At 52.5% G+C, this 13,012-nt stretch overlaps 1 protein-coding gene across 1 annotated transcript in view; it reads right to left on the bottom strand.

The window, feature by feature from the left end:
- Positions 1-1,812: 1,812 nt before the first annotated feature.
- TRAPPC12 (trafficking protein particle complex 12) overlaps positions 1,813-13,012 on the bottom strand; it is an 81,201-nt gene continuing 70,001 nt past the window's right edge. Inside the window, exons 11-14 of the mRNA XM_032652050.1 lie at positions 12,371-12,469; positions 7,758-7,858; positions 4,604-4,691; positions 1,813-4,456 (exon numbers count right to left, since the gene is read on the bottom strand). Of these exons, the coding sequence (XP_032507941.1) occupies positions 4,214-4,456; positions 4,604-4,691; positions 7,758-7,858; positions 12,371-12,469 (531 nt within the window). The 3' untranslated portion in view covers positions 1,813-4,213. The remainder of the gene's footprint in view (positions 4,457-4,603; positions 4,692-7,757; positions 7,859-12,370; positions 12,470-13,012) is intronic.

Below are 13,012 nucleotides of genomic sequence, written 5' to 3'. Positions count from 1 at the left end.
CCCGGCACACCCGTGGGCCAGGATGGAGCCCTGGGCACCGTCCCCGCTGCTCGCAGGTGTCCCAGGTTGTCGTCCTGGTGGACGGCGCCCGTCTCTGAAACCAGAACCCTTCCCCGTCGCCGCCGGCCCTGCCGGTCCTGCCCCAGGAACGTGTCCGTCGGTGCCCCCGTCGCTGTCCCCCGGCTCCGCTGGTCCCCGGCCCCCCCCCCCCCCCCCCGCACGGGTGCACCCGGGTCACGTCCTCCCGGAGGGATCCTTAGTTGAAGGCTCCTGACTGGTGGCCGGAGTCCACCCTGCTGTCTGGCCGCACGTGGCCACCTGGCATCGCAGTCACCCTGGGCGCCCGTGTTGTCTGCTGGCCACATCGGCGCCCCCTCGAGGGGGCGTCCTCCGTGGGCTGTTCCGTCGTCTTCCTGGCTGAAGTGAGTCTCTCCCGCGCCTTCTCCCACCTTGCCCAGCACCCGCCAGATGCCCCGCTGTCGGGAGTGACTGGGGTTGGCCGTGAGGATGAGGCGAGGGGACCCAAGGCCGTGGAAGCTGCACCGAATCACAGCGCTGGTGGCCCAGCTGACCTCGCTGAATGAGCGGCCCTCTCCCCCAGGTGGCGGCCGGGGTCTCGGGGTCGCAGCCCAGCTCCGTGCCGGCCGGGCCTGGTCCTCACGCGCAGCTGGCAGCGTGCGCTGCGTGGGGTCCAGGGCGAGTGGACGGAGGGACCGTCCCGGGCTCCACAGGTCTACGTGAGGGAATCATAGCGCACAGCCTGTCCTGTGTGCGCGTGCGTGCAAGTGCGCGTGCAGGCGAGCGTCACAGTGAACACACGCGTCGCTAACCTGAATTCCGAGGCAGCGTGTGAAGCCCCCCGTCCCCCGATGGGCCCCAGCCACGCCCCTGGAAAATGCACTGTAGACCTTGGGCGTGGCCCCAGCACTGCTGGGTGCAAGACTGCTTTCCTGAACAGCACATCTTGTTAGCGTCAGCACGTGGAAGGAACGACTGACGTTTTCTCTGCGGCTCTTGAGTATACGGTATGGATTGAAGTATTTGTATTCCGGACGGGGGGACACTTAACGCTGTGTCCCGGTTTTTGGTTTGGCTTTGCTGTCCGTGATCGCGAAGGGTGCCGCACACCCTTGTGGGCCGTGGGTCTTGGGTGCCTGCGGTCCAGCGGCATCAGCGCTCCCGCCAAGGCTGTTGGTGAAGCGACCCTCCTCGCTCTGCTCCCCTCGCTCCTGTGTGCTCTCTCCTCCCCGGGCCCTGAGGGTTGTGGAGCCTGGAAAGCCCTGCACTGCGGCTCCCACCTCCCACTGCCAGGCCAGGCCTCGCCCCTCCCAGGGCACTAGCGCTGTTCCCCGTGGGCCGCTGAGGCCCCAGGATGACGAGGTTGTCTGAGTGTCCCAGTGTCGTGACACCCGACCCGCAGGGGCCGGCTGGCCTTCCGTGGCAGCAGGGAACCGTCTGCAACCAGGCGTCAATGACTTTGTATTTCCAGAAATCGAGAGAACGCATAAAGGGTGACATTAAAAAACCGCCATTCTAAAAAAAGGACTGGCGCTCTGCAGACCCCGGTGAGTCTCCCAGGACCATCCCCCAGCCCCTTCCTCGCTCCCCTGGGACACTCACTGAGCCACGTGGTTCCTGCACCTGTTTTTCTCCAGTTCAGCAGACGTGTACCTACAAACAATGTTTGTATTTTAAAAGTAAATGGCATTTCATGGTATATACAATCCTAATGTTGATTATTTGAGCAGGTTTGGGATATGTCCATGTGAATACATGTCCAGACCATTCCTTTCAATCGCTGTATATACAATTATAGAGCATGTCACACTATAATTTTTAAATCGATTTTTATTTTTTAAAGGCAAAACATTTACCAATTTTGATGATTTTTTTCCCTTCTGGTTATAAAAACAACACACACACACACGCAATGTGGGAAAATGTGAGGTTGAGTCACAGAAGGGCAAATAAGATGCCCTTGTGCTCATCCTTTTGCTGTGACTGTGATCTAACATCTAGTATTACTTTTCAGTCCCTTCCGTTAACATGCACGTATTACGTAAATATACATTTCTTTTGAGTACTTTTCCATGTCATTCACTTTTTAAACATGCATGGTCTTGCATAAACGCGTCTTAGGAATATGGGGCAATTAGTGAAACCACTCCCCTACTGTAAAATTTTGACTCAGTTGCAAACTTCTTTTCCAGAAAAGCTCATCTCTTTCTGCTCCTACAAGCCAGGTCTGGGTGTGCATCCCGACGAGGTTCATGGACTGTCAGGTCTCCCGCCTGGTGAGCATTTGGCTGGGGGTGGGGGGGGCTGGCCCCGTCTCGGACTGGCTCAGACGGGCTCGTGCTGGCTCAGTCACTCCTGGGCTCACTGGTGGCAGGCGCCGTCCCAGGCCCGAGGGTGCCACAGCGGACAGGCCTCCCGGGGCCGTCCAGGACACAGGTCATGGAAGTGTGGAGGCACACGGTGGCAGGGGCCCTGCTCCCCCGCGGGCTGCCCACAGCGTTGGCGCAGGGACCGCAGGGAGGGGAGTGGGTGTCTTGCCAGCTCAGCTGCTGTGACAGATGCCACCAACAGCGGCTCTGGGGCCTGGAGGTCCGAGCTCCAGGTGCCACAGGGCTGGCCGCTCCCAGGCCTCGCTCCATGGCCGAGTCCGCATGTGGCCCCTCCTCCCCACCCTGTGACTTCACCTCACCTGTGTCACCTCCTCGAAGGCCCGTCTCCACAGACGGTCACGCTGGGGTGAGGGCTTCAAACTGTGAGTTTTGGGGAGCCTGTGCAGGAAGAGCTTTCTGGGCGCTTCCCAGGAGTCTGTGATGGGCGGAGGGAAAACGGAGTGCGAACTAGATAAGGTACAGCTGTTACCCCAGACCTTACAGACACCCGGGGCACGCTTCCCTCGCTGCCTCTGAGGATCTGCAAACGTGCGGAGCCCCAGCGAGCCCCAGACGGCAGGGGTTTAGTGCCTGCCCTGCCTGTCTCGACGCCCCCAGAGGGAATGGTGGTCGGGGAGGGTGCGTCCAGGATGCAAATACTTATTTACTGGGGAACCTGGAGTCCGGTTTCTGACTGGCTTGGCCTCCACCCCCGGGAGCCTGTGCATTGTTACCCGCTCTGTACACAGCGGACCCGGGAGGACGGTTCCGGAATCCGAGAGGATCCGAGCGGACGCCTCCCGCCCCGTGCAGGTTCAAGGTGGAGGCCGAGCTTTGTATACCAGCACCTCCCCCCCTGCACCCGCCGCCAGATTTGAAGGAAAACCCTCAAGGTGAAGAAATTAAAATGGCGTATTTTGGGGCTTTTGAAACATAAGGAGTTCTGATTTTCCTTCTTGAAAAGAGACGATTTTAGAACCTCCTTGGCATCCCACAGTCCTCTTGGTGGTCTCATCTTTTTCTCCTATTTTAATGTGTAATGAAGCTGTACTTCAACAATTGCATTGGGACCATCTGCCCAGTAGATGCTGCACTTGTGTTTTTACTTTATTACAAAAACGACCAGAAATACAGCTTCGCTTTGCTCTGTGCAATGGTGCTTATCCCAGAGCGTTGAAAGTGAGTTCCGTTTTAAAGAGTATTAGCACAGCTGGATGTTTAAAGGACCCTGGCCAGAGTTCTTTAGTGAAGAAGCACTCATAAAAGCAGGAGTGACCGTGTAAACAGGACCGCGGACGCCCTGACCCTCAGACCTGAGAGGACAGTGTCCGCGCTGTGAGGCCCGCCCTCGTTCTGTGCAGTAGGGCCCCGAGTTCTCCGGAACCCACCCCCAGGCGTCCCCGCCCCCGCTCCCTCTGATGTACAAATGCAGGAGGAGGAAGGACGGGTTCGTTCACCCTTCACCAGGCCGCCCGAGGTGACCAGCATGGGCTGGGAAAGGAGCTGAGTGGACGCGGTTCGCTTTGGGATGCCGGCGGGGACGAATGGTCTCTCTTCCCCCTTATCTATCTATCTGTGAATCCTCTAGAACATTCAGGCTCGGAGCGAGAACGGTTTGTGTTACGTGGCTCAGCTTAGCACACGAAGCAGGTCAGCTTCCAGGAATGCACAGGAGGGGCCGAGGCGCCCTGGACCCCCTCCCTCCCTTGGGTTACGTTCACCCCGCATGTGCAAACGGCCGGAGCGGCCTGGGCCTTGGCTGGATGGAGAAGGCCGGCTCGCAGACGCCAGGGCGGGGGCTTGTCGGCTCGGGCGTCAGGCGGGAACTAGGCCAGCTTGAGGCACTGTGTGTTGAAGCAGTCCCCCTCCTTGCTGGCCACGGCCTCGAGCAGAGCCTGCTTCTTCTGCAGACTCCGGGACGACTCCAGCTCGTACATGGTGGTCAGGTTGAAGAGTGCGCTCTCGTGCAGGCAGTGCCGCGGGTCCTGCTGGGTCATGGCCTCCAGCTGCCGCAGCGAGTCCTTGAGTCGGCCCAGGTAGAGCAGGCACACGGCCGCATTGTTGTTGGCCTGGAGGGGGACACGCGGGACTGGATGTGGCCTCACAGGGCCCGAGGACCTCCCTGGCCCCCATGAGAGTGCCTGATGCCGGCAGACTTGTTGGGAGGGGCGGGGGGCACGGGGTGGGGGGGAGCCACCTCTGCTCGGGTGTCTTACCACCGCATTTGCTGGGTCAATCCTTAGAATCTCTGTGAAGCATCGGTGGGCTTCTGCAAAGTTATTCTGACCGAGGTGAAGGAAAGCTCTGGAAGTAAGCAATGCACAGAGGATTAACCAGGAAAGTCAGGACGCGGGCAGGTGCGTGGCAGCAACACTGACAGGGCAGCTCCCAGAACTGGAGCCCCACGGGGAGGACCAGGCAGCACTGGCCCCTCAGGCGTCACCTGAGCCAGGTGGTGTCACTGCTTTCCGGATGTGGCAGGGGACAGGGCATTCTGGGGAGCAAACTGCACTGGGTCTGACGCCTGTTAGTTTAATTCAATCCCTATCAAAATACCGATGGCATTTTTCACAGAACTGGGACAAAAAAATTTTAAATTTGTAGGGAAACACAAAAGACCCCAAAGAGCCAAAACTATCTTGAGAAAGAAAACGAGCTGGAGGAATCACGCTTTCTGACTTCCGACTATACTACAAATCTACAATGATCAAAACAGTATGGTACTGGCACAAAAACTGACATAGATCAATGGAACAGGATAGAAAGCCCAGAGGCAAACCCACACACCTATGGTCGACTAATCTATGACAAAGGAGGCAAGAATATACAGCAGAGAAAAGTCTCTTCAGCAAGTGGTGTTGGGAAGACTGGACAGCCTCATGTAAAAGAATGAAATTAGAGGGAATTCCCTGGCAGTCCAGTGGTTAGGACTCGGCTCTTTCACTGCTGGGGCCCAGGTTCGACCCCTGATCAGGGAACTAAGATCCTGCAAGCCCTGTGGCATGGCCCCAGGTGCCCCCCCCCCCACCAAAAAAAAAAAAAGAATGCGATTACAACATCCCTTCATGCCATACAAAAAAATAAGTAAACTCAAAATGGATTAAAGACCTAAATATAAGACCAGAAACCAAAAAACTCCTAGAGGAAATCGTAGGCAGTACACTCTCTGACATAAATAGTAGCAATATTTTTTTTGGATCCGTCTCCTAAAGCAAAGGAAATAAAAGCAAAAATAAACAAATGGGACCTAATTAAACTTAAAAGCTTTTGCATAGCAAAGGAAACCATCGATAAAATGAAAAGGCAGCCTACTGAGTGGGAGAAAATATTTGCAAGTGATATGACCTATAAGGAGTTAATATCCAACAGATATAAACAGCTCATTCAGGGGCTTCCCTGGCGGTCCAGTGGTTAAGAATCCGCCTTCCAATGCAGGGGACGCGGGTTCGATCCCTGGTTGGGGAACTAAGATCCCACATGCCACGGGATGCCTCAACTAGAGAGCCCGTGCACTGCAACGAAGAGCCCACTTGCTGCAACGAAGATCCCGTGTGCCACGACAACCAAGACCCAATGCAGCCAAATAAATAAATAAATACTAAAAAAAGTAAACAGCTCATTCAATTCAACATAAAAAAAGATTAAAAACTGGGCAGAAGACCTGAATAACCCCCTACTTACACGGTCGATTAATCTGTGACAAAGGAGGCAAGAATATACAATGAGGAAAAAACTCTTCAATAAATGGTGTTGGATAAACAGGACAGCTACATGCGAGAGAATCAGACTAGACTCCTAACACCACACAAAAGTAAATTCAAAATGAATTTAAAACTTAAATGTAAGACCTGAAACCATACAACTTCTAGAGGAAAATATAGGCAGTATTCTTTGACATCAGTCTTAGCAATAGTTTTTTGGATCTGTCTCCTCAAGCAAGAGAAACAAAAGCAAACATAAACAGCCAGGACTACATCAAACCAAGAAGCTTTTGCACAGTGAAGGAAACTCAACAAGATGAAAGGGCAGCCAGCCGAATGGGAGAAGATGTTTGCAACTGATATATGTCAAATAGGGGTTAACAGGCAAAGAACTCAAACAACTCAACATCAAAAAAACCTGATTAAAAAATGGGCAGAGGACCTGAATACACAATTTTCCAAGGAAGACATACAGATGGCCAGACACATGGAAAGATGTGCAATGTCACTAATCGTCGGGGAAATGCAAATGAAAACCACAATAAGATATCACCTCACACCTGTCAGAATGGCTGTTATCAAAAAGACAACAAATAACAAGTGGTGGTGAGGCTGTGGAGAAAGGGGACCCTTGTGCCCTGTTGGTGGGAATGTAAACTGGTGCAGCCGCTGTGGAGAACAGTATGGAGGGTCCTCAAAAAACTAAAAATAGAGCTGCCATACGAGCCAGCAATTCCACTCCTGGGTATTTATCCAAAGAAAATAAAAACACTCATTAGAAAAAAATACATGCACCCCTACGTTCACTGCAGCATTATTTACAATTGCCAAGATACAGAAAGCAATCTAAGTGTCCGTCAACAGATGAATGGATAAAGGGGTGTGCGTGCAGTGCATGGAATATTACAATATTACTTGGCCATAAAAAAGAATGAAATCTTACCATTTGTGACAACATGGATGGACCTAGAGGGCATTATGCTAAGTGAAATAAGTCAGAGAAAAACAAATACTGTACAATTTCACTTATATGTGGAATCTAAAAACGAACAAACACAGAACAGAAACAGAGTTACAGACACAGAGAGCAAACAGGTGGTTGCCAGAAGTGGGGTGGGTGAGGGGAGGACAGAAACAGGTGATTAAGGGAGGGAGATATAGAGGGACAAACTTCAGGTGCAAAATAAACATGTCACGGGTCTGAAACGCACAGCGTGAGAAATGCAGTCAGTGATAATGTGAGAACTGTGTGTGTGGAGACAGGTCATAATTAGACGAATGGTGGTGATAGTTTGAAAGCTATAGAAATATCAAGTCCCTACGTTGTATAACAGAAGCTAACACAGTGTTGCAAGGCAATTATACTTCAAACAAACAGAAAAAGATCAGATTTGTGGTTGCCCGTGGAGGGGAGGGGGGAGGGGGGATTAGATGAAGGTGGTCAAAAGGTACAAACTTCCAGTTATAAGTAAGTTCTAGGGACGCAGTGTGCAACGCGACGAACACCGTTACGGCCGTACGTTACATATGATGATGGATGTTCATGAAACTTCCTGTGGTCCTCACTTCACGATGTCAGTATGTAAATCAGATCACGCCGCACACCTTAAACTTACACCGGGCTGTGAGTTAATTATATCTCAGTAAAACTGGAAGGAAAAATACATACCTGTTCATTAAAACCATTATTTTACCCTGCAGTCCATCCAGTTTCTGTGTTACTTTCTCTACGTCTTGAAAGTACTTTTCAGCTGTCTTTATGTCTCCAATCTGCTTTGACAAAATTATGTAGTCAGTTCAGCTGACAAATGTTCAATCTAAACCCACATACACAGTTTCCTAATGTTATGTATCAGGCAGGGTAAAACTTTGGTATAACCATTTACTGATTATCACTTTTTGTTACCAAAATAAAGTAAGAGCCATTTAGGATACAGCAGGATGTCAACATCTATCTCTATGTCAGAAAGGGAGTGCTTAATACACCTGCGTGTTAACAAGTCTCTTACAGTTTTTAATTTGTACCCTTCAAAAGGAATCCTGGCTCCCGACTCTGGCCAGGCCCCGGGCCCGTTCTTAAACCTGCCCGTGGATCATTTCAAGAAACCTCTGCCACTAGCACCCAGGCAAAACATGCCCCACAAGTCCCACTTGTATATTTGGCAAATTAAGCTTGATATTATCGTTAAAAAAAAAAAAAAAAAGACTAAAAAAGTACAACATTTACCTTTTGGTATAATATTACAGTCTCCCAATCAATTACTGGGGGGTTATTTGTGACCAGTAAAATGACAGAGATTATCAAACTAACAAATTTCAGTCATATTCTGACCCAATAACACAGAATTCTATCGTGCGAACAAATGTCCGCGCTCTTAGCAAACAGTTACGGACACCTCCTCAGCTCCCTCTAAAATGAAGCCAGAGCCACTGGGGGTCCTGATGGCTAAACCCCCTCCCCCGTCCTGCCATCGCTGCGGACCACAGCCTGGGGGGCGGGGGCTTAAGAGGGAATCGGGTCTCCTTCTGCACGAGGAAGGAGATCAATGATCTAAGGCTTAGACTGCAAAATACAGGAAAAATGAAAACCCTGTGAAAACAAAGACCTTACGACCAGGGTGAAGGAAGAACAAAGGCCTCTGTGTTTCAGGCCTAAAGGAGCAGCTCTGGAGCAGCTGACTCCAGGGCATCTCATTACAACACACCACGAGATGTCTCTGCATCTGCCGAGGGGACAGCATCGCAGCTGCAGCGTCAGTGCCCTCTCTTCTGCACACTCACCCCCATCCCAATCCCCGGGGTCCTCCAGCCACCTGCCGGGAGCGCTTGTTCCCTTCCCCTTCCTTCCAGGGAAGCCCGCGGTACCTCCCTGCAGCCAAGGGCAGGCGTGCCCACCACCCAGCACCAAGGGTCTGGGTTACTCTCCACAGCGAGCCCCCTGCAGGCAGCACCCGGCCCCTTCACGTTACCCTGGGAAACCAGGGCCTGGTGTTTGGTGACACGATGACACTGGCTGCACTGCTGCTGCTGTGAGTAATGAGCGCCCTTCGTCGCCAACCCGGGGATCTCGAGTCCTTAGCCAGCGCCCATCAAGCTACCCTCACGGTCTCCGGCCCCTCTCTGTTGTCAATGCTGCCCCGAAAAACACCCCACCAGGAGGAGGAAACAAAGTGGCACCATCCGCGCATCTACTGGCCCCGCCCTCACGCACACGGTGGGAGCACCCGGGGTCCCCCACAGAGGCCTGAACGTCTGCGTTCCCCGCAGTGCGCTCACTTACCCTGCATCCTCCAAGGGCCCAGGGGCATACTGATGGAGATACTGACGCTCACCAAATGATAACAAAGGTGCACCAGGCCCTGAATGTCTGCTGGGTGCTGTGCTAAGTGCTTCCCACAGCTCACAACTTCTAACAAGCTGTGCTGTTGGTCCCACTCCTTTCTTCACTCTCTGGATTAAAAAGATGAGGCTCAGAAAGGCTGGGTGGTTTCCTCAGGTCACAAAGCTAACATAACAGAATGGGACTGTCCAACTCCCAGACCACGTGCTGGCCCTCTGCACAGCACAGCCTCAAGGAGCTGGTACAGGACTTGCACTGAAACTGTTTTCTAGTGGGAGATAACGAAGGAATCTTAGAATTTTCTTTGCCACCTACTGATTTTTCTGGTCATTAGAAGGTAAGTTCACATCCTTGTATTTGTTTTTTTTTTAAAGAATTAATTTATTTTTGGCTGCACTGGGTCTTCGTTGCTGCGCGCGGGCTTTCTCTAATTGCGGTGAGCGGGGGCTACTCTTCGTTGCGGTGCGCAGGCTTCTCACTGCAGTGGCTTCTCTTGTTGTGGAGCACGGGCTCTAGGCACGCGGGCTCCGGTAGTTGTGGCTCGCAGGCTCTAGAGCGCAGGCTCAGTACTTGTGGTGCACGGGCTTAGTTGCTCCGTGGTGTGCGGGATCTTCCTGGACCACGGCTTGAACCCGTGTCCCCTGCACTGGCAGGCGGATTCTTAACCACCGTGACACCAGGGAAGTCCACATCTTCATAATTATTAAAACGTAATTAGGATTTAAAATCCTACTGATTTTCTAAGACTTAGAGGCAGTGTAAAAAATTAAACAATATAAAAAGGCAATTAAAAATATTGCAAAGTATCTAGTAAGCAAATAAACAAACCCAAACTAGTTATTTGAAGAAAACAACAGATAATAAGTGGATGAACTAACCAAGGAAAAGAAAGCATGAGTAAACAATTATAAATGTAAAAGGAGAAATAACTACAGTTAAAGTGAAGTTGAAGTAATTATGAAAGAAGGCTATATTTTACCGAACTCTAAGCAAAAACACATGTGAATACACAGACCAAACGGGATTTCCTTGGCACTCTAAATTGCCAAAATCGATCCCAGAAGCAGAGAGAAAAACCTCACGCGTGGAACACTGAAGCCATTAGTAACAATATTAAGTTATCCAACAAATCCTACGAGGGTGGCCGAGACCTCTTTGAGGTCAGTTATTCAAATCTCCCAGGAACATGTAATTCCAGAGTGTCCAGAATATCCCAGAGGACAGAGAAAGCAAGCAAGCAGCTACTTTTATGAAGACACAACACAGATACCAAATGCTTTTGAGAAGGGCACGCTCACACACACACACACACATATGCACGCACAAACCCAGACCAATCTCACTTATAACGATAACTGCAGAGATCTGGGGACACTTCCCCGGGGAGCCCAACATACTGGAGGCGCAAATGTGAATACTTCTGTGGCCAGAAATGTCTCGAGGGAAGCACCGACCAAGCCCCAGTCTGACCGTCAGGGTCCCTCCCCTGGGCCGTCAGGTCCGTGACTGTCACAGAAAGACTGTGCTTTCATATTTCGGGGTTCCTAGATGGATCTCCGGCATACATTGCTCAAATTATGCAAATTAAGACAGAAATGAAGTTTCTGAGACCGTCCTGAGTAGTGAGAAATTAGAGCAGATACAGAACATTCTTTTAGTATGAGAATCAGGATAATAACCGGGCACCACGAGATCCCGGGCACGGCATTCTTTACACGGCTGTCTCGTTTCATCGGCACAAGGACCCCAAGAGGCAGCCACGAGCGTCCCTGGTGCACAGAGGAGAGGATGCAGCTCAGGAGGGTGGCCAGCCCAGGGTCAAGGCTAGGTAAGCACCAAGGACAAACAGAAACCCGGGTCTTTCAGATGCTAGAACACGCGTTCTTCAACATCCATGAGTTACTCAGTGAAGGTCAAGCTTCAGAGACTGGGGCAGGAACCCCGGGCATCCTGGGAGGGACTTGGACGACACACAGGCGGCTTTCACTGTTGGGTTGTCCCTGGATGCCCCCCTGGGGGAGCGGCGTGTGTGCGCGTGCTTGCGTCTGTGCATGGCGTGGAGGACGGGGTGGAGGTGGGGTGCGTGTGTGCACGCATTCGTGTGCACAGCGGCCAGGAGGTGCAGGAGGACAGGACCAACGTCAGTGAAGAGAACCTGGGCTCTGGGTGACCTTGTTCAGATTCCTCCTGTGGGCCTGACCTCTGGGACCTCAGGCAGGTCACTTGAGCCCCGGGAAGCCTCAGTCTGCTCCTCTGTAAAGTGGGCCGGTCACACGGCGGTGGAGGATGGCCCAGCAGGGCACCCGCTCAGGGCCAGCGCCTCCCCACATCCATCCCCCTTGCTTTGACCACCACGGACGGCCCCATCAGGCTCCCGCCCAGGCTGCGGGTGCTACGGTCGACACCCTTTGAGACTGAGGGTGCGGGGATGAGGCACCCGCGCTCGGCCTGCGAGTGTGGGCCTGTCGTCGTGGGGAGGACAGGAGCGAGGACGGGCGCCTGGCACCCCGGCACCAAATGCGCCCCGGCTTCAGCGCCATCCCTGGCAAAGCGGGTACGTCCCGGCTTCCCGCACTGTCGGGACCATGGCTCCAAGCGGGACCTCCTTTGTCCACGCACGTGGATTCAAGCGCGCTTTGGCTACGTTATCAGCCACTTAAAGTAAGTACTGACGGTTTTGTCAACACACTTCTACCTGCAACAGGGCAATTTCTCAAGGAATCCATCTCAGCGCTTCCCAGGTGAAAATCTACGAGAATGCACGTCTAGCAATTGGCTTCCTCATCACGTCAAAGCCCAGAGCGCAGTCAAGCCAGGACCAAGAAAACTACCCCTTCTACAGTCACGGAAGTCTGATTTGATGTATCTCCTGTTCTTTCTGAAATCTACAGCATCCACACTAAGGCAACCCCGGCCCACCCTGCCAACCGCGCGGCTCACACCTGGAGGAAGATCCGGCCAATGCAGCTCAGCAGCTGGGGCTCCTGGTGTGGGCAGTACTGGATGACCGAGCGGTACGCGTCCACGGCCAGCACGTAATCCTGTGGGGACCCAGAGAGCATCCTACGGTTAGGAGGATCACGCTCTGTTTTACACGTTACAGGAGCTCAGGTACCTGCAGACTCGCATGTGAAGCGGGAACACGAATGCGTGGGCAGGTGGGACATGGCACCGCCGTGAGGGCGGCAGACGGCCCAGCAAGCCAGGCTCTGAGTTCTGTGTGTAACTACGGTCCTGAGAGCCTGCCTCTCCCCGAGGGGCTCTGGTTGTGCCCTTAGGGCAGAGGGGCTTTCTTCTTCCAGCTTCTGAGTAGCAACTAGTATCTCACCTGGACTCACTCTTTCTTTTCTGACAAAATCCTTAATTGGTGAATTTTGTCTTGCCTCCATCTGCCAGACACAGAAACTGGATTTATTAATAGCGTCTCTTAAACATTTTCTTTACTAAAACTCGAGGTAAAGTTCTTAAATGTAGACAAACATAAGCCCCGTAAAACAGGTGGGCCGGGAGAGCTCGCTGGCTCTGGCGGGAGGAGGCCATCCAGGGCACCTGGCCGTCTTGCCAGGGTCACAAGGACAAATCCC

This window comes from Phocoena sinus, chromosome 13 (assembly GCF_008692025.1).
Source record: "Phocoena sinus isolate mPhoSin1 chromosome 13, mPhoSin1.pri, whole genome shotgun sequence".
NCBI lineage: Eukaryota > Metazoa > Chordata > Mammalia > Artiodactyla > Phocoenidae > Phocoena > Phocoena sinus.
This window is presented reverse-complemented; position numbering and strand designations above follow the sequence as displayed.